Source organism: Jaculus jaculus, chromosome 19 (assembly GCF_020740685.1).
Source record: "Jaculus jaculus isolate mJacJac1 chromosome 19, mJacJac1.mat.Y.cur, whole genome shotgun sequence".
Lineage (NCBI taxonomy): Eukaryota > Metazoa > Chordata > Mammalia > Rodentia > Dipodidae > Jaculus > Jaculus jaculus.
The window spans coordinates 14,496,433-14,521,299 of NC_059120.1; the positions used below are offsets into that span (position 1 = coordinate 14,496,433).

At 47.9% G+C, this 24,867-nt stretch overlaps 1 protein-coding gene and 1 long non-coding RNA gene across 2 annotated transcripts; one reads left to right on the forward strand and one right to left on the reverse strand.

The window, feature by feature from the left end:
- Window positions 1–17,360: 17,360 nt before the first annotated feature.
- On the reverse strand, window positions 17,361–19,192 carry LOC123456044. Its single transcript, XR_006634293.1, has 2 exons — window positions 19,085–19,192; window positions 17,361–18,741 (listed from the first exon to the last, which is right to left on the reverse strand). It is a non-coding gene; the product is annotated as an uncharacterized LOC123456044 (long non-coding RNA).
- Window positions 19,193–19,633: 441 nt separating this feature from the next.
- Ccn1 (cellular communication network factor 1) lies at window positions 19,634–22,801 on the forward strand. The gene is made up of 5 exons (XM_004653657.2): window positions 19,634–19,932; window positions 20,323–20,536; window positions 20,905–21,267; window positions 21,428–21,636; window positions 21,800–22,801. The coding sequence occupies exons 1-5, from the start codon at window positions 19,870–19,872 to the stop codon at window positions 22,100–22,102; spliced, it is 1,152 nt and encodes a 383-aa protein (XP_004653714.1). The 5' UTR covers window positions 19,634–19,869; the 3' UTR covers window positions 22,103–22,801.
- Window positions 22,802–24,867: the final 2,066 nt, after the last annotated feature.

The following is a 24,867-nucleotide window of genomic DNA, read 5'->3' on the forward strand; positions in this document are numbered from 1 at the left end:
TACATCCCTGATACTGAAAATCTACAACAGGGGTAGTCATGAGCCCTATGGGCATAATATCTGCTGCTTTCTGGCTAAATGTATATACTATGCTCACCAAACTGCCCAGTGAGCACTTCTCTTAATGTTCATACCCATATATTAATGCTACTCTCACTTTTTGTTACAGAAGCTTCTCTTTTCAGATGGCAGTGACCTTGGAATGACTCAGAAGGCACCATGGTGCTGAGAAGAAGTGACAGAGGAGTGCTCAGCACTGCAATATCTCTATCACACCTTCCAAGGCTCAGGGTCCATTGTGGAAGAGGTGGCGGAAAGAATGTAAGAGCCAAAGGAAGGGTAGGACTCCTTGTAAGGTGCTCCTCCAGACACAAAATGGCCTGGATATCCATGACCTCTCAGTGTCTGACACTACCTACACAAGACCATCATAATAGAAGGAAAAGATGATGACATCAAAATAAAAGAGAGACTGATTGAGAGGGGGAGGGGATATGATGGAGAGTGGAGTACCAAATGGGAAAGTGGCAGGTGGGGGGGAGGAAGGGAATTACCGTGGGTTATTATCTACAATTATGGAAGTTGTCAATAAAAAATAAATTAAAAAAATAAAATTGTGGATTTGTTTATTTTTCCTTTTATACCAGCTTTCCTTTTTTTTAAGTGTACACATTTTATTTTTTGTTATTTTCTTTTTTAAAAACTTTTTATTAGCATTTTCCATGATTATAAAAAAATCCCATGTTAATTCCCTCCCCCACACACACACTTTCCCCTTTGAAATTCCATTCTCCATCATATATATATATATATATATATATATATATATATATATATATATATGTTTTGTTTTTTTTTTTTGGTGCTTCGTAAATTGTAGGCAAGCACTCTTCCACTGAGCCATTGCTCCAGCCCCTGCTTAATATATTTGGAATTTCTGTTATGACATGAATAAACATTTTAGAACCACTATCTCCTTTGGACAAAGTGGCCTGTCTATAATTATGAAGTGACTCTTGGTAGTTTTTATGAGTCAACCCGACTACCCCACAAATCTCAACTTGATATGTCTGTGAGGCACTTAGGGGTGAGTGTCCCATGAAGTCAGTACACTAAGTAAAACACGTTCTTACTTTAAAGTAAGCACATTTAGGTTTTTATAATTTTTATTATATTTTACTTCTATGTAGGTAAAATCGTGTCCCGTGATACCTTATGAATATCCTAGCCCTAAACAGTCAATTTCTTTGCATGCGTGTTTGTCCACGCTTGTGAGCGCAGGTGTGCCCGTGCCGCAGAGCGTGTGCCGGGTCAGAGGACGACCTTCAGGAGTTGGTCCTAGCCTTCCGCCTCCTTTGGGGCAGGGTCTCTCACTCTCGTTCTCATTGCTGTTCACTGCTGCGCTCACCAAGATAGCTAGCCTGAAAGCTTCCAGAAAATTCTCCTGACTTTGCTTCCCATCTTGCTGTCAGCATGCTGGGATTACAGACAGTGTAGTAGAAGTGAGAGTGGCAACAGACTTCTGTCAGAAACACGTAAACCAAAAGTCAAAGTCGTGAAAGCATTTGGTTTTCTTGTTTGTTTGTTTGTTTGTTTTGAGGTGGGCTCTTTCTGTAGTCCAAGATGACCTGGAATTATTCACTATGTGACCTCAGGCTGGCCTCAAACTCACTTCCTAGTTCTGCCTCCTGTGGCTCCCGGCTCTGAGTACTGGGATTAAAGACATGTGTCACCATGCCCAACACTTTTTTTTTTTTTTTTGAGGTAGGGTTTCACCTTAACCCAGGCTTACCTGAAACTCATTCTGCATCCCCTTAATAGCCTTGAACTCACTGGATCAGTTCTCCCTTAGCCTCCCAAGTGCTGGGATTAAAGGCTTGCACCACCACACCTGGCCTATTTTTCTTTCAATGCTTTGAAGACATTGCTCCATTGTACTTTGGCTTACATGTTTCTGACAGAAGTCTTCTGTCATTCTTACTTCTCATAGTCTGTTAGTTTAAGAACGTTTCACCCAAAACAGCAGAACAGGTGCTTCTTTAAAGACAGACCATATTCTGAGCCATAAAACACATCTCAAAAATGTAAAATGATTCAAGGTATACATATCATATTTTTTGACCACAATGAAATTAAGTTAGAAATAGATAACAGAATGATAGCTAGAAAATATCCACATAGTTAGATCCTAAATAACCCTCTCTAAATAACCTGGGTCAAAAATAAATTAAGAGGACATTAAAAAGTTCTTTGAGCTGGGCGTGGTGGTTCATGCCTTTAATCCCAGCACTCCGGAGGCAGAAGTAGGAGGATCACCATGAGTTGAGGCTACCCTGAGATCACATAGTGAATTCCACGTCAGCCTGGGCCAGAGTGAGACCCTACCTCAAAAAAAAAACAAAAACGTTCTTTGAACTGAGTGAAAATGAAAGCACAACATATCAAAACTTGTGGGGTACAATCAAAGGAGGAGTAGAAGAACATTTGTGGCATTAAATGATGGAAATAAAAGGAGCTTAAATCAGTGACCCCAACTTCCAGTTAAGAAACTAGGAAAAGAGGGAAGGAAAAAAGGGAGGGATGAAGGGAAGGAGGGAGGGAGAGAGGGAAAGAAAGTTAAACCCACAGTAAACAGAATAAAGGAAAAGAAGCCAGCTGGCAGACAAGAACAATTGTGGAATGCTGTCAAATGGCATCAGGTGAAGCGGATCATGGGTAGTTAGTTCCTCTGCCCACCAGGCTTTCCCTTCTCATCTACTTCCATTGTGTCGAGGCTTTTAACACCCAGGCTCACCTTTCGACAACTTGTGAGTTTGATCATACATCACTTCAGACACAGTCAAGAATAAAATTCCCACGAACTAACATTAGGACACCAAGTTTTCCCAAGATTATAAACATTAAGAAGCCTGGATTATTTACCAATGTAAGTGGGAATGCCATTGGATATAAATATTTAAACCTTTAAGAATGAAAAGAGGTTAGAGGATGCTTAAATCTCATGCAGCCATTATGTCTTAAGCAGTCAATTAAATCCAACCAGGGAAGAAACAGTTGCCCTTTCAAGCTTTATAGAGGAAGCATGGATGTTCCAGAGCGGCGACCTGCAGGGTGTGGCCGTTTGAATGAGATGCCTTCTGTAGTCTCCCATGTTTTGACTATGTGGTCCCCAGCTGGTGGCAATTTGGGAATTGGAAACTTGCTGGAGGAGGTGTGTTGCTGGGGGTGGAACTCAAGGGTGATACAGCCCAGCTCCCCCTTGCCAGAGCTCAGCTCATTCTTGCTGCTTTCTGCCAGCTTCTAGAAGCTCTACCAATCATTTCCATGCTGAAACTTCCCCTTGAGACTACAAATCAAAACAAATCCTTTGCTCCTACCAGCGGCTTGCAGTCGGGTGTTTTGTCCCCAGCTATGGGAAGGTGACCGCAGCACAGAGTGACCCGAGGATTTCATTCCTAGTGCTGTTCCCGATGAGATGTGACTGTCCTCCCACACAGTGCCCAATCCCAACAGTGACTTCTGCCCTGGAGGAGAAGAAGTCACACCAGGACACGCAGTGAGCAAGCAAGTCACTGAAGTTTATTTTCCCAGGTCAGAAAGCAACAGTGGAAGGTGCATGCACCGTGCGGGGCGGAGGGCAGGCGGGCTGAGGGGCAATGGCGAGGGCTGCCTCAAGTATCTGGATTTATAATCTTATAGTCTACCAGTTCGCTTCCATTGCTCACCCCTGGGACAGTCCCGGGTCCTTTCTCTGGAATAGGTGACTGCCTTCTTAGAAGTTTGTGGTGTTCCCCCCCCACCACCACCTCTTTTTTTAAAGCCAGCATTCAGTCCATTACAACAGGATGCACTACAGGAATAGACATAAAGGTGTGAGGGCTCGTGCTGGTGAGATGTTTGCTAGGGAAAAGGACAACAGTGACTTCCATGTTCCTCAGGGAAAGGGTCCAGATGGGCCTGCTGGAACCTGACAAGTCCAGCCTTTTTTTTTTTTTTTTTTCCCAGAACCCTGCCTTTCCTCTTATCTGGTCAGCCTGGTGGTCTCACACCTAGCTACAAGCCTTTTTCTTCTCATTTCTAGTGGTCCTGACCTCCACATTTGAACCCTAACAGCATGGGCTTCGGAGCTGCTCTGGCATTCTGCATCTACGTGACGTTTCCGATGATTTTTCTTTTTTTTTTTTGGTTTTTCAAGGTAGGGTCTCACTCTGGCTCAGGCTGACCTGGAATTCACTATATAGTCTCAGGGTGGCCTTGAACTCACGGCGATCCTCCTACCTCTGCCTCCCAAGTGCTGGGATTAAAGGCGTGCGCCACCACACCCGCTCGTTTCCGATGATATTCATAGACACTCAGTACTCATAATACCATCTACCCCTCCGCACTGTGCTCTCCTCAAAGTCAGAGAGCAAATCTTAGTCATCTTTGTATCATTAGACCCAAGTATGGCAGTCGTTTCATAAATGAGCTTTAAAAGGCAAGAGAGGAGCCCCTGGAAATATGCAGGGTGACAGATAACAACCATGGGAGAGCGTGGGGATCTACCAGGAAAAGAACACACGATTTCAGATCCAAGCTGAAACCAAAAAGCAGAGGCTTATCTCCTTTCTCCCATTAGATTTTTTAAGGCATTCAAATATATATATATATATACATATATATATATATATATATATTTGTTTCCAGCCCTCAATGAGAGTTTGGGTGGGTCTGGGTTTTAGCTGAACCCATCTGCCCATCCTTTTCCCACAGTGTTCTGGAAGAAAGCAGACGGCTCATGACTCACAACTCGGCACACTTCTCAGTTCCTATGAACTGACACCATTGGAACTCTGTTCCAATAGGGGAGGCACTTATTAAGGATCAAAACCTGGACGTTCTGCTCTGAGGAAGTTGGTCATGTTAGAAGGTTTCCAGTACAATATTAAACCAACTGCATTTGATTCTAGACAGTTAATGACTAATAAATGGAGACATGATTATAGGTGGAAATTGTCTCAATGTGTACTTCATGTAACTTCAAGAAATCTTCCTTGAAAGTTTTCCACCCCCATCTTCCTCTCCTGTCTCTCTTGTTTGAGTTTTCAGGGATGGAGGTAGTATTAAAACAGCCTTTGCAGGATGGCCCTAAAGTCAAAATTGACCCTTCCTGGAGAGTTTTCTTAGATGGAGACTCAAGAATTTTCCTTTTCAAAACATCAGAGCTATTATCGGCAGAATGTCTAGGGAACCTAGATGGAGTCCGCATTGGTCGTGGGAACAAGAAAGGACAGCGAGTCCGTGGGGAGATGTCATTTACTGCCACTCTCAGCTTCTCTTGCTCTCCACACTCACTCTGGCCTCCTCAGCGCACCCCACCCTCACACTGACTTTCCCCACCTCTGACCTTGCCACTCCCCTCCCAGAGCTTCCAAGGGGGCTTCAGATTGGAATGTGGGCCCTAAGTTAGCGCTAATCACATTGAACATTTCTAAAGGGCAACCCTTAACATGAGCTCATTCCATCTTGAAAATAGCTCAGTGAGGTATGATTATCCCTGTTTTAAGTGCTGAAAAGACTGAGGCCCTATGAGACTTAGGGGCTAACCTATGTACACACCACAGCCAGAGGAACCTGCAGACTTTCATGTTCTGTCTTCTCATTAGGTGGCTTCAATGCCTCTAAGAAAGGGGCTTGGTCTCTCTTCTCCCGAGTACCTGACACCTCCTATTTTTATTCCTGAACCTTTACTCTCTTGCTTAATCCATACCTTTTATTCTTACCTCCTCCGCTGACTTCATACCACCCCACTTGCCTAATGCCTCATTGCAAAGCTACCTGAACTCTTAGAAGCAGTCTTCTAGGTTCCAGAATCATGGTCTAGGACAACTTTGACTTTGTACGCTTGCTTTCTTTTTTTTCTTTTTGTTTTTTTCGAGGTAGGGTCTTGCTGTAGCCCAGGCTGACCTGGAATTCAATTTGGTCGTCTCAGGGTGGCCTCGAGCACACGGTGATCCTCCTTACCCTGTCTCCTCGGTGCTGGGATTAAAGGCGTGTGCCACCACACCTGGCACTGACTTTGTACCTTTTATTCATGTCTCAAACAGAATTTCCACAGCACGCTTTTTTTTTTTTTTTTTAATTTCTGTGATGGTTTATAATGACTGTCAACTTGACAGGACCCAGAATCACCTTGAGGGTTTGTATAGATTAGGCTAGCCCCTGAGAACATCTGTGAGGGATTATGTAGATTAGGCTAGCCCCTGTGCACATGTGTGAGGGATTATATTGATTAAGTAGATGGAAGTGGCTCCATTCCATGGACTGAAGATCCTGGACTGTATGAGAAGGAGAGAGCGGGCGAAGCAGCAGCATTCACTGCTCTTTGCTTCCTCACCATGGACTGGATGTGACCCGCTTCCTCAAGCCCCTGCCTTTCTGCCCTGATACTCTACTCTCTGCAACTGTGAGCTGAAGTGAACTCTTTCCTTCCCTAAGATGCTTCTGGTTGGGAATTTGTTCACTGTGAGAAAGTAACTGATAACATCTGCCTTAATTCTAATGATCAACACGTCCTCCGGGGCCTGAAATTTGTCCCTGAAAAAACAGAGCTTACTTACGTGTATCCAAATCTTCCTCCCTGTTGCCTGGCAAAGAACCAAGTGTACGTACAGACTCAACACCACCATGCCAGTCTCTGATTATAATGATGGCACCGATGATGCTGATTTCCATACCATGTTAATGTTCCCATTCACCTTAATTAGCACCTCCTTTTAGACTCTCAAAGACTAGCATCAGTGGCTCTGAAAGTGCTAATGAAAGTTTAAAGGGCTGGCTCTGTAAAGATACCGGTGCTGAGAACAATTTAGAAAACAGGAGAACGAGAATGCCATTGCAAAGAAACTCAAGGAGTCCGGATGGCGTCATGAGAATGCAGAAAAGACACAGGCCTTGGCGTAGGCTTGGCCTGGGTTAGACTCCCTGAGGGTCACATTCCAATTGTCTGATTTTAGGTAAATTGCTTAACTTCTCTGAACTCCATTTCCTAAACATAAAGATAATCTCTCCAGATGTCTAGTAAATATCTCTTCTCTTTCCGGAAAGAAGGGTCCATGTGAACAGTCCTGGCAGGAATGAGGATATTCTAAAGAGATACTGTGTCCTTCTCTTTGACTATCAGACTATTGAAACAAAAGAAACTGGAATTCCCCCAGAAATTTATGCTGGGAAAAGGAGAAAGCTGAAACCCAGTGCCAGCAAAAGAGGAACAATGTCCTCAAAAGATTTCTTCCCATTTTGACAAGTTGTCAGACCACCTTGCAGAAGACTCTGGAACCCAGACAATGATGATTCTGTGATGCACGGGATGACATTTTCTGGTCCAGGGGAGCTTAGCTATGTCCTGTACTTCAACATAAACTGCAGGTCAGCGCCCCGAAAATGGACTTGGGAGAATCATTAGATCTCCTTGTGTCTCTTTCCAAGCAAGTGCCTTTAACCACTGAACCACCTCTCCAGCCCCTGACTCCTTCCAATGTGGACACATTAAATAAATCTGTGTCTATTGCTTGTTTAATTGGATTATTGAGGACAGGTGGCTGAACCTGTCTTGTGAGGGGAGGTTTGGGCTTAAGCTCTCAGCCTAATAACTCCAGCAAAGCATAGTAGTCAAAATTTCCAGCTGTAGGGCCAGGCATGGTGGCATACATCTTTAGTACCAGCACTTGGGAGGCAGAGGTAGGAGGACTGCAGAGAGTTTGAGGCCCCCCTGACACTACATAGTGAATTCCAGGTCCGCCTGAGCTAGAGTGAGACCCTAAATCAAAAACCCAAAAGAAAAAAATATTTTCCAGCTGGAGAGATGATTTATTGGTTAAACTGCTTGACTGAAAAACCTAATGACCTGAGTTCAATTCCTCAGTACCCACATAAAGCCAGATGTACAAAGGGGCTCATGCATCTGGAGTTTGTTTGCAGTAGGGGCCCTGGCACACCCATGCTCTCTTCTCTCTCTCTCATTTGCTCTCTGCTTGCAAATAAATAAATGAAAATATTTTAGCTGGGGGTGGTGGCGCACACCTTTAATCCCAGCACTTGGGAGGCAGAGGTATGGGGATTGCTATAAGTTTGAGGCCACACAGAGACTAAATAGTGTAGTGAGTTCCAGATCAGCCTGGCCTGTAGAGAGACCCTACCTCAAAAAGCCAAAAACATGCCGGGTGTGGTGACGCATACCTTTAATCCCAGCACTTGGGAGGCAGAGGTAGGAGGATTGCTATGAGTTTGAGGCCACCCTGAGACTCCATAGTGAATTTCAGGGCAGCCTGGACTAGAGCGAGACCCTACCACAAAAAAAAAAACAAAAAAATTCTAATAGTACCCAAAGAGGTGGGCTTGTCTGTACTCATCAGTGTATCTTACAAACAGGTCCCCTTCTGGGTACTTGCCAACCTCTCATGAAAATGCCTATGTTCTCTGCAGTCATTAGCTTCAAAGGGAATATATATATATTACTGAATAACTATGCCCAGCTGTTCCCATTTATTTAAATGTGCAAACCAAACAACAGCTCACTTTTTTTCTTTTCTTTTTTTTTTCAGCAAGCCTAACAGACTGCCTTTTCTTCTTAATGCAAGATTGAGAGAGAGAGAACTGAAATGCCAGAGCCTGCAGCCACTGCAGTCACACTCCAGGCACATGAGCCCCTGCTGCGCACGTGTGACTTGGTGCCCTTGTGTCACTGTGTGTCTGGGTTACGTGGGACCTGGAGAGTCAAACATGAGTCCTTAGGCTTCACAGGCAAGCCCCTGAATGGATAAGCCATCTCTCCAGCCCTCACATTTTTAAAAGATAGACTTCAGAGGTAAACATTAACTGCCCAAACAATTTAACCACACTGTACCAGAAGCATGGACCCACCCTATGGGGTTGCCTGTTGAAACAGCCCCATCTCCCCTGAGCTCTGATAACAAAGTCCACATGTTATTCCTCCTTGCTGTTCCACACAAAGCCTGTTGGATGTGCCATGTTTATTGGGCTGAAATGAATCATCCATCCTTGGTCTGCAGTGTCTTATCCCATAATTCTATACTTCAAAATTCCTTCAGACACTCAGAGTTTTAAGTATTAAATATAAATTTTCTTTGTCCTTTGTTTAGCAATGTTAAAACAGATTTTTTTTTTCGAGGTAGGGTTTCACTGTAGCTCAGGCTGACCTGAAATCTACTATATAGTCTCAGGATGGCCTCGAACTCATGGAGATCCTCCTACCTCTGCCTCCCAAGTGCTGGGATTAAAGGCATGCACCACCACGCTTGGCTAAAACAGATTGTTTTTAAATTAAGAGCTAAAATCTAACCAAAAGAAGAGGTGGTAGTAGCCCCAAGTTGCTCTATGCTCTTTCTTTATTGCCATAACCTAGGGCACCACCACCCACCCAAGGCTCAAAGACACCAGGCCAAAGCACACAGAAGGCATGATTGGCAGGTGCCTGGACGGTTCCGTGCTTCGTAAGTGTTGTGAGGTGACCGCAGGTCGTGGGAGGTGCCAGCTATGACTGCCTCAGGTAACAGAAGGGATGGTTATGACTAAGTTACAATGGAGGTATCTCTCAATCTCTAAGATGTTCCTCCTCTGTTCTGACACATCTCTCTCTCTTTCTTTTTTGGAGGAAATAGGAACAAGCTCAGGCTTGAGCCCCAAGGAGTGAACTTTTTTTTTTGTAATTATTTAACTCATTCATTACCAAACTCTTGAAGAAATTGGTGTTCACAATCATAGCAAACACAAATAAACTGGAGATAAACCTAGAAAAAATACTAGGATGACAGATTCTAGAAAAGGATTCCAGAAAGTGCAAACAAGAGAGTAAATACCATACTGTCCTTGACGTCAATGGCTTTTAGGGAGCTGCAGAGCAGCACAAAGACCTGGGGGGGGGGATCCCCAGCACTGGAGAGGGGCAGGCAGGGGACCTGTGGGCTTTCTGGCTAGCTAAACCAGCCAGGTCAATGCGAGACCCCATCTCAGAAGTGGAGAAGGATTGAGAAAGACACCCGACATCAATCTCTGGCCTCCATATATGCACACTACCATACCTGTGCCCTCAGACATAAGCAAACATGCTTACACATGTGAATACCTATATACATGCCAAAACACAAGCAAAACAAAACAGAAAAGCAGTGGTCTTTGGAAACAGGCACTCTGTTCTACCTTAAGAGCCTCATGCCCTGGCATCCCTACAGACTTTTAGGGAAGCCTCCTTTTACTGACTTTATGAGAAAATGAGTGGAGGGCTGAAGAGATGGCTTAGAGGTTGAGGCTTTTGCCTAGGAAGCCTAAGGACCCCGGTTCAATTGTGCAGGACCCACATAAACCAGATGCACAAGGGGGCACATGCATCTAGAGTTCATTTGCAGTGGCTGGAGGCCCCAGCATGCCCATCCTTATTCTCTTTCTCTCTCTCTCTCTCTCTCTCAAAGTAAATAATTTTTTTTTTAAAGAACATCAACATTTATTTAACATGATGAAAAATAAATGAGACATGAGCGCTTGTATTTGGATGATAGTAAGAAGCTTCACCTCATTTGTGCACGTGCTCATTGTACCCCACGTGCACAACAAACATAATTACATTTGTACACATGCGAAGTGCTGAGCTGGGCCCGCTGTCGCTGTGTGCATCTCCCTGATGACGAGTAAGTCCAGTACTTCAAAATACCTACACGTAACTTTTTAAAGTAAAGGTAAAAGCAGTAGCGTGTGTTAAGCTGACAAGAGCGTGGTGGTGGTAACTGCTGACGTTGCAATCTGACTGGCTGAGAAAGAGTGGTAGCAGAAAACAGGACATATTTCACTTAGTAGTAATAAATGGCACATTTTTAAATATATTTATATAAAATTTGTACAAATTAAGTGTCAAACAAAGCACTGCAGTAGCCAAATGGAAAGAAAAGAGAAGAAAGAAAACAAGCTTCTTTGGAAATTGTAACTACTGAAACGCAAAAAGAAATGTAAGCTTGCTTAGACTTAAACATCAGAGTGTGGAAATCAGCAACTAAGTGGGATCCGGAAAGCAAATACATGGCAGGGCTGCTTATGAGGATCACCTGAGAGTGTACACACTCACTACCTAGCTCAGGTAGACAAAATACAGGCCCCAGAGATGGTCCCAGCATGTTCTCTGACTTCCCAGGCCTAAGGCCAATAGCTGCCAGCATCGAAGCTCTAGCATGGCATTTGTTTTCTCCCCTTTGATGCGATGGGGCAGCTATGTGTCTGGCCTCTGAGCTGGAGCAAACTCGTAATTTCAGGAACGAAGAAACCAAGGTAAAACCTCCCATGTCTTACCATCAGTAACAGCAAAGTGACAATGCCAAGGCAGGCACGGCCAGCTGAGTGCTTTCTTGGATGGCCACAGTGCTTCAGAGCCAGTCACAACACTGTGTTAGGTGGCTCTTTTATCTTTATTTACTTATGTATTGTTATTTGGGAGTGACAGACAGAGAGAGGGAGGGAGGGAGGGAGAGAGGGAAAGAAGGGATGCATCAGGGCCTCCAGCCACTGCAAACGAACTCCAGACACATGCACCATCTTGTGCATCTGGCTTACATGGGTCCTGGGGAATCAAGCCTTGAACCATTATCCTTGGGCTTCACAGGCAAACAGTTAACCACTAAACCATCTCTCCAGCCCATCTTTTAATTATTTTATTATTTTTATTTATTTGAGAGAGAGATGGCGGGGAGAGAAAGAGACTGATACAGAACGGACACGCCAGGACCTCCAGCTGCTGCAAACAAACTCCAGACACATGCACCACCTTGCACATCTGGCTTACATGGGTCCTGGGGAATCGAACCTGGGTCTTTTGGCTTTGCAGGCAAATGCCTTACCTGTTGAGCCATCTCTCCAGCCCAGACAAGTCTTTTAAACCACATTATCAGTAGATCATCTGTCAAAGAATTTTGCTGATGTTTTAAAATGAGTTCATCTACTCTAAAAACTAGAGAAAGTTTTCTTGAGCATAAGGCTTATCCTATGCTAACTGTAGTAAAAGTTAAGATAATAAAAGTGCTTCGTAACAGTAGTAATTATAATGTATTAAACACTTCCTGTGTATCAAGTGTCATGCTGAGCACTAAGACACATCCTATGTCTAATTTCACATCATCAGCTAACTGCTGGACTCCTCCCTAATGCTTAATCTCTGTGACCTGCCAAAAGGTGGCACAAAGTCAAGACTTTAGCCTGTGGGTAGGATCTATCAGTGTGTCCACTTACTGTGCCCAAACCAATTCCTTTCTCTCTTCTCAATGTGATGCGTCTGGTTTTTAAGTGGGCAAGGAAGTGAAAGGTATTTTCAGAAATAAAACCCAAGAGGTTCAGGCTGAATTCTTTGTTGTCTGAATCTGGAGCCTGCCCATTTGATGGTGACTTAGAATTACTCTATTTCATATTCCTCAGTCATCTTTAGAAGATGGATTGCAGGGTGGGGTAGGAGAGGTGCCGTCCAAGTTCTTTCCAATGAAGTGTTTCTGTGTTCATACAAGACAAGAAATTCTGTAAGGTAAGGAATTTAGATAGAAATGCCTGGCTTCCTGTGAACACCTGCCAGGGGAGGCAGTAAACAATACGGTTTCCCCTGGATACGGAGACCGTGAGAAAAAAAAGTGTTTCCTAGCATCATGCCAAGGCAATGCCAGCTGCTCACAACATTGATTCAGGGGAAAGGCGAGAGGGAGACTCAGTGGTGTTTGGAGAGTGGATCAAAAAATAAGAAAAAGCCATTTTTCCCAATTTGTTGATAGGACATAAACTCTCACAAACCAAGAGCTGAGTGGTGGCTCTGATTCTTAATCAAGTCTAAGGGGCTTGGAGAAATGGCTTAGTGGTTAAGGCGCTTGCCTGTAAACCCAGATTCGATTCCCCAGTAACCACATAAGCCAGATGCACAAGGTGGCGCATACATCTGGAGTTCATTTGCAATAGCTAGAGGCCCTGGTACGTCCATTTTTTCTCTCTCTCTCTATCTGCTTCTCTGTTTATCTACCTGCCTCTCTCTCTCTCTCTCTCTCTCTCAAATAAATAAATAAAATTTTAAATCAAGTCTAGTTCACCTGACATTTGACACGAGTACCACGGTGCTCTTCTCAGAAGTTTCCTAGTAGCTGGGAGGTACAGACCGCTGGAGGGAACAAGGTCTTTGCAATACCGCAGCTTGCACCGGCACACTCTATCTTCTTTGTCCAACATGGTATTTTGACATCTTAACTGAAACCAGAATTTTTTTTCTAAGACCAATATTTTAACATTCTGAAGACTTCACATACAAATTCAAATATTTGGTCTCTTTTTTTAAAAAAAAAAAAGATTTTCGGGCTGGAGAGATGGTTTAGCGGTTAAGCGCTTGCCTGTGAAGCCTAAGGACCCCGGTTCGAGGCTCGGTTCCCCAGGTCCCACATTAGCCAGATGCACAAGGGGGCGCACGCGTCTGGAGTTCGTTTGCAGAGGCTGGAAGCCCTGGCGCGCCCATTCTCTCTCTCTCTCCCTCTATCTGTCTTTCTCTCTGTGTCTGTCACTCTCAAATAAATAAATAAAAAATTTAAAAAAAAAAAAAAGATTTTCATTTTATTTCATTTATTTGAGAAAGAAGTAGAGAGAAGAAAATGGGCATGACAGGGTCTCCAGGCACTGCAAATGAACTCCAGATGTATGTGCCACCCAGTGCATCTGGCTTACATGGGTCCTAGGGAATCAAATCTGGGTCCTTAGGTTTCACAGGCAAATGCCTTAACTGCTAGCTAAGCCATCTCTCTAGCCCTGATCTCTGTCTCTGACCTGAGAAAACAGGCCTACATTTTCACCTGGTAACTGCTCCCATTTCTTCCCTTCCCCAGGCAGTTCTCAGTATCCCTGCTAAGCCACAGCCAGGACATACCCGCAGGCAAGGCCTTCTGGGCCCTGCAGATCCTGCGCTCCTTGAATTCGTGTCTCTGAACTGAGACAATCCCATGACGTCATGGATGAAGGCCAAGGTGGAAAGCTCATGGCTCACCACTGAAGGTAGGTGAAGTGCCAACCTCCTGCCAGGCAAGGCAGCATTGGCAAGTCCCCGCTGACCTCTGACCAGCACACCAAAGGTTCTGCTGCTTCTGTCCTAAATGTCCTTTCCTTCTTAATCACCTTCTCAGCTCTCCGCCAGTGGTTCAGCCCTAACTCCATTTGCTTGCTTCTCCAGTAGAATCGAGAATCCTCCAAGGGAAGTTCGGTGTCAACGTTCTCTTTCCTATGTCACCAGTGCCTAGCACCGAGCCAAGACACATCATGAACGCTGGCTAAATCTGGGATTCAGGAGATAAGGAATGTGTCGTTCAGTACAGAGGCCGTTGTGCCCATATAGTGGGAAGGGCGAGAGGCTATCCAGTCACTGATGCTGAAATGGTAACTCAGTGTCAAGTGCAATTCTCTCCCATCAGGCCAAGCCTTACTGCCCAAATGGGGACTGGGTGATGATCAGTGTCCCCCCAACCCTTTCCCCAGGGTCAGAACAATCCCAAGGGTCTGAGCTATGTCCCTACCAGCCTGTCAAAGGGCCTAAAATCCATTCTGTAAATTTGCTTCTATCAAGGCCTTTTCTGTGAAAATGCAACGCCTCCTCTGTAAGAGTAAATAGGCAACTCTTCAGGGGTGAAAGGTTTCAGTTAACTGACCAACTACTTTTTTCTATCCCAAGAAGCACTTCTTCTAGGCCGAGTACGAACTGACAAGAGTCCTGGGAGCGAGCAGGCCTGACTGTCTGAGGTGGCGAATCGGGGAGCAGACAATACAATCTGGGCTTGTGGGTAGGCACAAGGCCTGTTTGAAACAGGGGATGCCTGGGTGCGGTCCTAATTCTGCTCCCTGCTAGGTGCATAGCCTGACCGAGCTTCTGGGGCTCCGCTTGGTCACTCGTTTGGAAACGAAGTTAGCAAGATGTGCCTCGATGGTGCGGTGGACAGCTAGACGAGTCAACAAGCTGCAGGCCTTCAAAGGGGGGCTCTACACGGAGGAGGCCCCGTCTACACACGTGTCTGCATCTGCCATTGGGCCTGCGTTTTACTTTTACTGCCCGCTGCCTCCTTTAAGGTGTGGAGGAAACACGCCAGCGCAGAGGACCCCCAGCTTACCCAGGGGTACAGACAACTTCCTGAGAAGCCAGAAAGGAGGGAGTTATGGGGGGCGGGGGGGGTGGGCAGGAGAGAAAGAGCGATCTCTGGCGTGAGTCCCTTGGGAAGAAGAACACAGGCCCTTCTAGGTTTCTCTCCGGACTCCCAGATAATCCCACGTCTCCCCTCCGTGTCTCACGTCTCCTCACCTTCCTACACAGAGCCCCACGGCCAGGCGTGCCCTCTACGTCTGGCTCCCACTGGGAGGACGAGTCAACCCCGGGGTGGACGGCAAAAGTGACACAATCCACAGGGCGCCCTCCACGCCAGCCTCCCACGCAGCGCAGGGCTGCCAGGGGCGCCCCAGGCTGCGGGGCCGGGATGGGGAGACTGTGGGGGCCGGGATGGGGAGAATGCAGGGCCGGGATGGGGAGACTGTGGGGGCCGGGATGGGGAGAATGCACGGCCGGGATGGGGAGGCTGGTTGCGGGGTCCGGGATGGAGAGGATGCAGGGCCAGGATGGGGAGGCTGGTTGCGGGGTCCGGGATGGGGAGACTGTGGGGTCCGGGATGGAGAGGATGCAGGGCCGGGATGGAGAGGATGCAGGGCCGGGATGGGGAGGCTGGTTGCGGGGTCCGGGATGGAGAGGATGCAGGGCCGGGAAGGGGAGGCTGGTTGCGGGGTCCGGGCCATGGGGAGGCCGAGGTCTCCCGGGTCCTCCACGCCCTCCAGGCTCGCGGGGGGTGGGGAGCCCCCGAGACCCGGAACCCGCGCGTGGGCGGCCGAGGCGCACTTTTCAGGAACGCGGCGGCTCGGCGGTGGCCGGGCGAGCTCCCAGGCCCGCGCCGCCCCTCGCTCTGCATGACGGAGTCGGCAAAGACTTTCACCAAATATGGGCCGGGGCTGGAAGCGTCCTGGGCGGCGCGCGGCCGGAAGCCTCGAGCCTAGCAACGGCGGGAAGCGCGGGCCCGGCTGCCGGCAGGGGGCGGCGGCGGCGGCGGGGTGTCCCGCGCCCATCCGGGTGTCCTGGGCCCGGTGCCCTCGCGCCCTCCTCCCGCTGCCACTCGGTTCCCGCCGCCACCAAGCCCCCGGCTCCTCTCCCGGCCGAGCAGGGTGGAGAGAAGCGGGGCGGCGCGAGGGCGCCTCCTTGAAGCGGGATTTGCAGACATCATAAATTGTCTTGTCCATTAAGGTGGCTATCAAAAGTGGGGGCTGTGAGACTGGCTGTACAGGATAATCTGATTGTGCGCGCGTGCACACACGCACACACACACACACGCGCGCGCACACACACACGGTGGCCTAGGCAGGGGATGTGGCCAGGGTGTGTTTGATCCCGGGACCTGAAGCATCGCTGTCGCCTAGGGACTTGTTGAAAGGGCAACGCAGGAGGAACTGTGGGATGGGGCCTAGCCCTCCGGATAATTCTGGCACACCCAGAACTTTGAGAACTAGGAAGCCGGAGAAGACAAGTTCAAGGTTGATGGGCTTTCTCCGTCTCTGCCAGACAAGCAAAAGCCTTTGGGTAACCAAATTTCCCTAGCACACCCTCCTCAGGAGACCTCCCCATGTCTCAGCCCCAGATCACGAGATGCAGACCGCCAGCAGCCCCCTTCTCTGTGGTTTGCAAACCAGGGAAACAAGGCAGCTAGTTGTTCCCTCCCGGGCCCACCCCCACGGGGGTGCAGGGACCACAAGCAAAAGTGCCATGCTGAGTAAGGACCCCAAAACAACACTTACCCCTACTATGTGCATATCTCCCTTCCTGTCTGTCAACGTGAACCGACCCGTAGATCTCGACCAAAGAGGTGAGGAAATGATTGGGCATCTGGGTGCCAGGCCTGGTCGTGAGGAGCCGCTGTTCCTTTTGTCTGGGGTCCTTAGCCCGCGGACGCAGCTATGCACACAGGCACACCAGCCCTTCGCTCCCCCACCTCCTGGCCCTGTGGTTCCAGCTTCTCCCATCTCCTCCCACCACACACCCTTTGCTTTACTTGGGAAGCTGATACTCAGGTTCTCTTAAGTGTCTCCTCTGGGGGCAAGCTCCTTCTCCGATATTCCCCATGTGAATGAAGTTCTGAAACACACAAACAAAAACCCCACTTGTCCACGTAAGAAAACTTTAATCTGATTTTTTTAAAGCAATCTGTGGAATGGAGTGTCTATTTGATGTGCAGCATATTGAATCTCTGGGCCGCTCCCCCAAGAAAGGAACACTGTAGATTGGGCCAGTTGGATCATCCATTCTAATTTTATTTCAAATCATGATAGACAGATTGCGTGAAAAACAAGGAATTCCAAAGAATTTCCTGCTCTGGGAACAGAAGTTGAGTCTATATTTAACAACATTTGAAACTGTCAAGAATGCTCTGTGGTTGGATAACAGAGGCAGAAAAATGTTAAAAACGCAGGCTACTGCTATACCCAAATATGGAAATATTGTTACGTCTGGTGTCTGATTCACCATCTGGAAATACTTACAACCATGAAGTCAAACAGAAAAGACGCCACAACAGAAGCCAGGAGCCCTCCGCTCCATTCTCTTTCTCCACCTCCACCCCCTTACACCCAGGGCTGAGCCTAGCCCCCCTAACACACACACACATCAGGGTCCTCTAAGAAGGAGACAATGAACCCCTAAGGCAGGGGAAAGTCTCCTCTAAGTAAGAGATGAATTGACTTGCAGAGGGGAAAGGGCCCAGACTTTGTTCCTTTATTTGTGTAACACCTGACAATCCATTGTCTTGAGAAGTCCCCACCCCCAGAAAGTCTTGGCATTCCTACAGCCTGTAGCAAATACCTCTAGGACTTACGAAAGGGCGCTTTCGAATGAATGAACTTAACTCATGCCGGCGGCCGCTCTCCCCGCCGACCTGTTTTCAACCCAGGCCTTTCTCCTGCTCACTGGAGCCCTTCACCAGCAAAGTCAGGTAGAAAGGCCTTCTCAAGCAAGACCGCTAAGCTGTGAAGACTGAGAAGGCCTAAACTATTAAAAAAGGAAGGCTAGCTATCCCAAAACATGCAAAAGAGGGAGGCTGACATCACTTTTATTAAAACACACAAGACGATAGCTCTTTGAAACTTTTTGGGCAAGTTTATGAGTAAGTTTATCAACTACACTAGCAAGGCTGGTGATGTAAGGGGTCTTCTGTTGTGTACCTTGTGGGTGGAACATGATCTTAAAACCTGTTTTGTTTTTTTTTTAATTACAGAATGTTACAGTCTTTCATTTCAGAGAGAGAGAGAGATTGCAATTCACTTGAAATGAACATGGTCCCCAAGCAATGGGCGGGTATGACCCTGAACAAGGTTCAGCGTTTTTTCCAGAGACCCATAGGGCACAGTGGTGCCTCTGGCGTCTGTCTGTTTGGGCTTGGCAAATGTTCGCAGAGGACGATTTCAAGCCAAGTCCCTCCACGGTGGTCCCCTCCGCTTCTGGTCTGGCTGCTCGGCTGACACGGCCGCAGGTCCGCCGGGGCCGCCGGGGGAGGGCTTACCCGGTCTCCCGCGTCCGCGAGGAAGCGGCAATCGGCGTCCTGGAGAAACTCCCTGCCTTCGCTTCCTCTCGGGCTTCCAACCGGGGCAGTGAGCTGGAACTGAAGCGGGAACCTCCAAAAACACAAACAAGTACAACATACCAAAAAGAGACAGGGCGGGGTGGGGGGGGGTGGGAAGCGGGCAGGGGGAGGCAGGACGGGGGAAGACCTCGGCCTGGGGATTTGCCAAGCGATGAGGGAAGTTGCCCCCTCCCCCTCTCATTCATAAATGCCACCGCGACTATTAATTTGCAACAGGCTCACTTCGCTCCTAAACATCATGCCAGAAGAGCTCGGGACTTGATCTGAGCATGCCTCTTTGAAGTCCACAAATAGATTACTGGCTCGGAGATCAACTCTCCACCCCCCCCCCCCCGCCTCCCCGTGAGACTTTCAGTAGATAACTTGACCCTCACCTTCGTTGTAAACAAGCAAGACAGCTCGCTGCTCCCCCCGCCCCCCACACACACACCCCGGGGTTGCGGGGGAGCTGTGAGGGCTTCTGCTGGCTGCCCCAGTCAACCGGGCATCACTAAACAAAACCACTTTTGTTCCTCCCACCCTCCCCAAGTCCAAGCAAAGTTCTGAAGTCTCCCCAACTAGCCACCACGCCCCTCTATGACTTTTCAGTCACCATCAATTCGCATCCATGCCCAATGGAAGTCAAGGTGGAAAAAAAAAAAAAGAAAGAAAGAAAGAAAAGAAACCGAACTGTTTTCTTGATGGGTCCGAGACTAAAGGAGGGGGTGAGGAAGGAGGGGGGAAAAAAGGTGCAATGGAGCCAGGGGAGGCGCTTGGCAGCGGCCCGCGCCAACCAACATTCCTGAGATGTTTGAGAATTCTGGAACGCGCAGACAGGGCCGACGTCAGTGCAACACGCGGCGCCGCCGCTGGCGGGTATAAAAGGCTCGGGCTCCCGGCGCCGGGGCAGACCGCGAGCGGCCGCGTCCCCGAGCAGCGCCCGCAGCCTCCGCGCCTCCCCCGGCCAGCGCTTCCCGACCCGGACGCCCGCCGCCACTCTCCGCCCCGGGCCTCTCCTGTCTCCGTCCATCCATCCGTCCTTCCTTCGGTCCGTGAGTTCAAGACCCGCCGCTCCGACCCACCCGCAGCCGCCGATCGCATCCATCCATCCCATCCATCCATCCATCTGCTGCGCCCCAGCAACTTGGCGTCTCCGTCCGGATTCCTCTTGCGCGCCACAATGAGCTCCAGCACCGCCAGGGCCATCGCCGTGGCCGTCACCCTTCTCCACTTGACCAGGCTGGTAAGTTGGGTATTTTTTAATTTTTTAAAAAAATTTTTTTGCCCCCTCCCGCATCTACATTCGCCAACCCGTTTCCCCTGAACCCAGATGGCCCAGGCTAGGAAAAGTTGAAGATTTGCACGCTAGGAAAAGTTAGATGGGAAAGATTGGGGACGTTTGGAAGCGGCTTGTTTTCTTGAAATCTCTTGGAAGACGTGCCCCGGGGTGGGGGCGGGGGACTGCGCGGCGGGACCCGATCGCGGAGACTTGCCGGTGGAGAAGAGTCCCAGATTTCCCCCACCACCAGCCCCCTCGCCCCCTGCGCGCGCTCCCCTTGGGTTCCCGGGGTCGCTTTGGCGCCTCCCCTGCGCACAGCCGGGAGCCTCACGCTGTCTCTCCGCCGGCTTCCAGGCGCTCTCCACCTGCCCGGCGTCCTGCCACTGCCCTCTGGAGGCGCCCAAGTGCGCCCCGGGAGTCGGCTTGGTCCGAGACGGCTGCGGCTGCTGTAAGGTCTGCGCCAAGCAGCTCAACGAAGATTGCAGCAAGTCGCAGCCTTGCGACCACACCAAGGGTTTGGAATGCAATTTCGGCGCCAGCTCCACCGCTCTGAAGGGGATCTGCAGAGGTAAAGATGCTTGTGGTTTGAGGCCCCTTAAAAAAAAAAATAAAATAAAAAAAACAATAATAATCCCTATAGCCCAGAAGTTTAGTAATTTCGAGACCATGTATGGTGACGCTTTGTTGTAGCTTGGCAGAAAGGCACATGATTTCAGCAGCCTGGAATGCAATTCAGTGTGTCTGGGCCCGACGAAAAGCGCATACGGAAAAGTGATTCCTGACTAACTTATTGTTCTGCTCCGGGAGTCTCTGGGGGAATTGTAGGGAACTTTACCATGCATTGAGCTGAACAGTAGAAAATCTGTATGAGTTTCAGGCCGCGCTTGGGAGTCTGAACTTGAACTTAACCCTTTCTCTTGGCGGTGATCTTTGCAGCTCAGTCTGAGGGCAGACCCTGTGAATATAACTCCAGAATCTACCAGAACGGAGAGAGCTTCCAGCCCAACTGTAAGCATCAGTGCACTTGCATCGACGGGGCCGTGGGCTGCCTTCCTCTGTGCCCCCAAGAACTGTCTCTCCCCAACCTGGGCTGTCCCAGCCCCCGGCTGGTGAAAGTCACTGGACAGTGCTGTGAGGAATGGGTCTGTGACGAGGACAGTGTCAAGGACTCCATGGACTTGGACGACCAGGACGACCTCCTTGGCAAAGGCCTGGGATTCGATGCTTCGGAGGTGGAGTTGACGAGAAACAACGAACTAATTGCAGTTGGAAAAGGCGGCTCTCTGAAGCGGCTCCCTGGTGAGTGGAGAGACTCCTGAATCCTGTAAGACTGTGCTGGAAAACCTACCCATGGCCTGTGGCTTGTAGAAGTGTGTGTGTGTGTGTGTGTGTGTGTGTGTGTGTGTGTGTGCATGTCAGCATGCCTCTGAGGAGTCTTCCATTCTGTTTCTCTCTCCAGTCTTTGGCATGGAACCTCGAATTCTTTACAACCCTCTGCATGGCCAGAAATGTATCGTTCAAACAACTTCATGGTCCCAGTGCTCCAAGACCTGCGGAACTGGTATCTCCACACGCGTTACTAATGACAACCCCGAATGCCGCCTGGTGAAAGAAACCCGGATTTGTGAAGTGAGGCCTTGTGGACAGCCAGGGTTCAGCAGCCTCAAAGTAAGCTCCCGCAGGACCCCAGGGTGGCCCTCGCTGGCGGGTGGGATGTGTGTCCCTGTTCAAGAGAGGATTGTCTTGATGAAACCCAACACCGTGTTTAATGCAAAAGAAAAAGAAATGTCATTCCTGACTTTCTTCCCCCCTCCCGTCCTCTTTCTTACAGAAGGGCAAGAAATGCAGCAAGACCAAGAAGTCCCCTGAGCCAGTCAGGTTCACGTACGCCGGATGCTCAAGTGTGAAGAAATACCGACCCAAGTACTGCGGCTCCTGCGTGGATGGCCGCTGCTGCACCCCCCAGCAGACCAGGACAGTGAAGATGAGGTTCCGCTGTGAAGACGGGGAAACATTCTCCAAGAACGTCATGATGATCCAGTCCTGCAAATGCACTTACAACTGCCCACACGCCAGTGAGGCCTCCTTCCCCTTCTACCGGCTGTTCAACGACATTCACAAGTTCAGAGACTAACTGCCTGCCAGCTTGACCGCCTGGGCTGGGCAGGGGAGGAGAGGAGGAGCGTGGGAGCATCACCTCCATGCGGGTGGGGGCAGTGAGGCGAGCGGACTCACCTCCGAAGGGATGCCTTGCTCATTCTCGAGTAGCATGAAGGTATTTCGTAACTGCCAGGGGTGCTGGGGCAGAGGGACAGCGATGCAGCCGCAGTTGGAGAATACTTCGCTTCATAGTATTGGAGCACTTGTTCCTGCTTCATTTTGGAGCGTGTGGTGTGGATGATCTTCTGTTTTCTGTTTGTAAATTATTTGCTAAGCATAACTTTTTTGTTGTTGTTGTTGTCGTTGTTCCTGTAAGCTTTTCTCCCATTGGTTCTACAATTGTAATAGAGATAATAAGATTAGCTGGGCAGTGAAAGCCTTGTTTGTCCTTTGACAGAAGTAAATGGAAGGGCCTCCATCCCTTCCCTCCGAGGGGGCGGGGGACACTCTGTGAGTGTCTGAGGGGCAGCTACCTGCACTCTAAACTGCAAACAGAAACCAGGTGTTTTAAGACTGAATGTTTTTTTATTATTATTATTTATCAAAAAAATGTAGCTTTTGGGGAGGGAGGGGAAATGTAATACTGGAATAATTTGTAAATGATTTTAATTTTATATCAGTGAAAAGAATTTATTTATGGAATTAATCATTTAATAAAGAAATATTTACCTAATGTCGGAGTGTATGCTATTCGGTGCTTTTAGAAACCATCCAAGTCATTGGGAATGACCAAGCCCATGTCAGTCATTCCTGCAGCAGGATGTGTTAGGTGTCTGCTACACCAGGAGCTATTGGACAACTAACCCTGGGAAGGGAAGCAAGACAAAGCTATCTTTAAAAATCTGTTCAAAGAAAGGTTTTTCTTTGCGTGTAAAAGTCATCTGTTTGAAAACGAAGTATTGAAGGCAGGTATTATCACTTAAAGTGTACAAGAAGGAACCCGAAACTGAATTTCTCCACTTAGAACATACTAACTTACTCTCATAAGACTTCAAGGCCTAAGGGCTCCACCACTGGGACATGTGTCCTACTTTTGGGGTGCTTGTGCATGTTACTTCAATAGAGGTGGGAGAAATGCTCTAATGACCACAGGCCCTATGGAGGCCGCCGGGGTCTAAATCCACGGGTAAAGACTGGCTTGTGTATTATAAAAGGTCACTTGTTTGTAGCTTTATATATGTATTTTCAATATTGTTTCTAAGAAGTAGGATAGCTACTTAAAAAAAAATTAGCCTTGGCTAATATCAAAGAGTAAGGATCTATAGGACCTGGGTTAGTTTTGAATAGATTGGGCTCGAAGCAATGACTTGTGTTCATCCTAATAAGCGAGTGATTAGGTAAACACGCGGCTAAATGCAAAGGAATGTGAGGAATTTCAAGTACTTTTCCAATAGCTGGTGGACTAAGTCACCCCTCCCCCCTTCCTTTTCATAATATACATTATATTGGTGGGGGAGGGAGCAGTTAGATAGAGTGGGCTATCCAGCTCAAAGGCTAGACAAGGAAGCATTCCTAAAAGAAAAGGGTCTGTATACGGGGTCTGGGAGAGGAGGAGATAGCTGAGTTGGTTTGTGAAGAAAGCTGGTAGCCTTCGTTAGAGAACTCTACTTCTTTAGAAAGCGCTGACAATAAACCTGTTATAGAGAGAAATTTTCCTTTCACCAGCAGTCCTGGCTTCTGTTCAAATCCATAGTGAGATATTTCAGTCTGCACTTGGTTAAGAGAGTACTTGAATTTTTTAGACATTAAGAGAAAGTGCTTTTAGAAGGGGTGGGGAGGGAGGTAGCTCCTAGGAGTCTAGAAGGAATTTCTTTTTTAATATAGATCAATTAATATCGATGCTTCAATGAAGACATGAAGGAAAACATTGCTAAAACATCTGTTTTTAGCCTTATAAGATGCGTTCTAGGAAAGGTTGTGGTGAAAAATCTCCCCTCTTCTGATTTTGACAGCATCTTGCCTGAAAGATTTCAACTTATACAACATGTATCTTCTGAATACAAGTTTTTCTTGCCTGAGGCATTCAAATTCTAAGGTATTTGGGATTTAAACACCACCTGGCCACCTGGTTGTGGAAGCAGTTAAACTTGTCAGTGTAACATAGCATGTGGAACATAATAAAGGAGTGAGCTGCTTGGGGTGCAGACATGGGAACCCATAGGCGAGATTTGCACCTTCCCCAGCATGGAGTCCTCAGCAGCCGACAACAATAGAGCTCACAATTTGCTTCTTATGCACAGACCATAAAGCACTATTTATAGACCCTTTGAATGTGTAATGAGGGAGATAATATTTGCTCAAATTAGCTCAAATGTGTGATGAAATCTAGCATGGGAAAACATTGGATCTTCGGGTCATTATTCTCATCCTGGCAACTACAATGAGGGTGACGGGATGGGGCAAGGGTTAATGCTACCTACAATAAAAGTGCTCACTCCACAGAAGATGAATGAACAGATGCACACTGTGTCCATTGACTTGACTACAGAAAGTAGGGAAGAAATTAAAAGTGGTTGCGAATGAAATTACAATGTTTAGAACGTAACGAGATTTTCCTATGCCTGGAGTGGGCTTCCACCCACTTCCAGCATCGAGGAAACAAAAAATCCGGCACTGACACACACAGAAGAGAAGCGGCCTGTAGAAACAGCCATTGGAAAATATATGTAACACCATCACTTCATCACACACAGCAAAGACCTTTCCCAGTTTTCCTTGTCCAGCCCCAAAGCTCTGGTG

Bases quoted from the DNA above. Each gene is read 5' to 3' on its own strand.
- Ccn1 (XM_004653657.2), top strand. From the start codon at position 19,870: ATGAGCTCCAGCACCGCCAGGGCCATCGCCGTGGCCGTCACCCTTCTC. The intron at 19,933-20,322 runs GTAAGTTGGGTA...GCCGGCTTCCAG, and splicing joins TTCTCCACTTGACCAGGCTG to GCGCTCTCCACCTGCCCGGC. The intron at 21,268-21,427 runs GTGAGTGGAGAG...TTCTCTCTCCAG, and splicing joins CTCTCTGAAGCGGCTCCCTG to TCTTTGGCATGGAACCTCGA.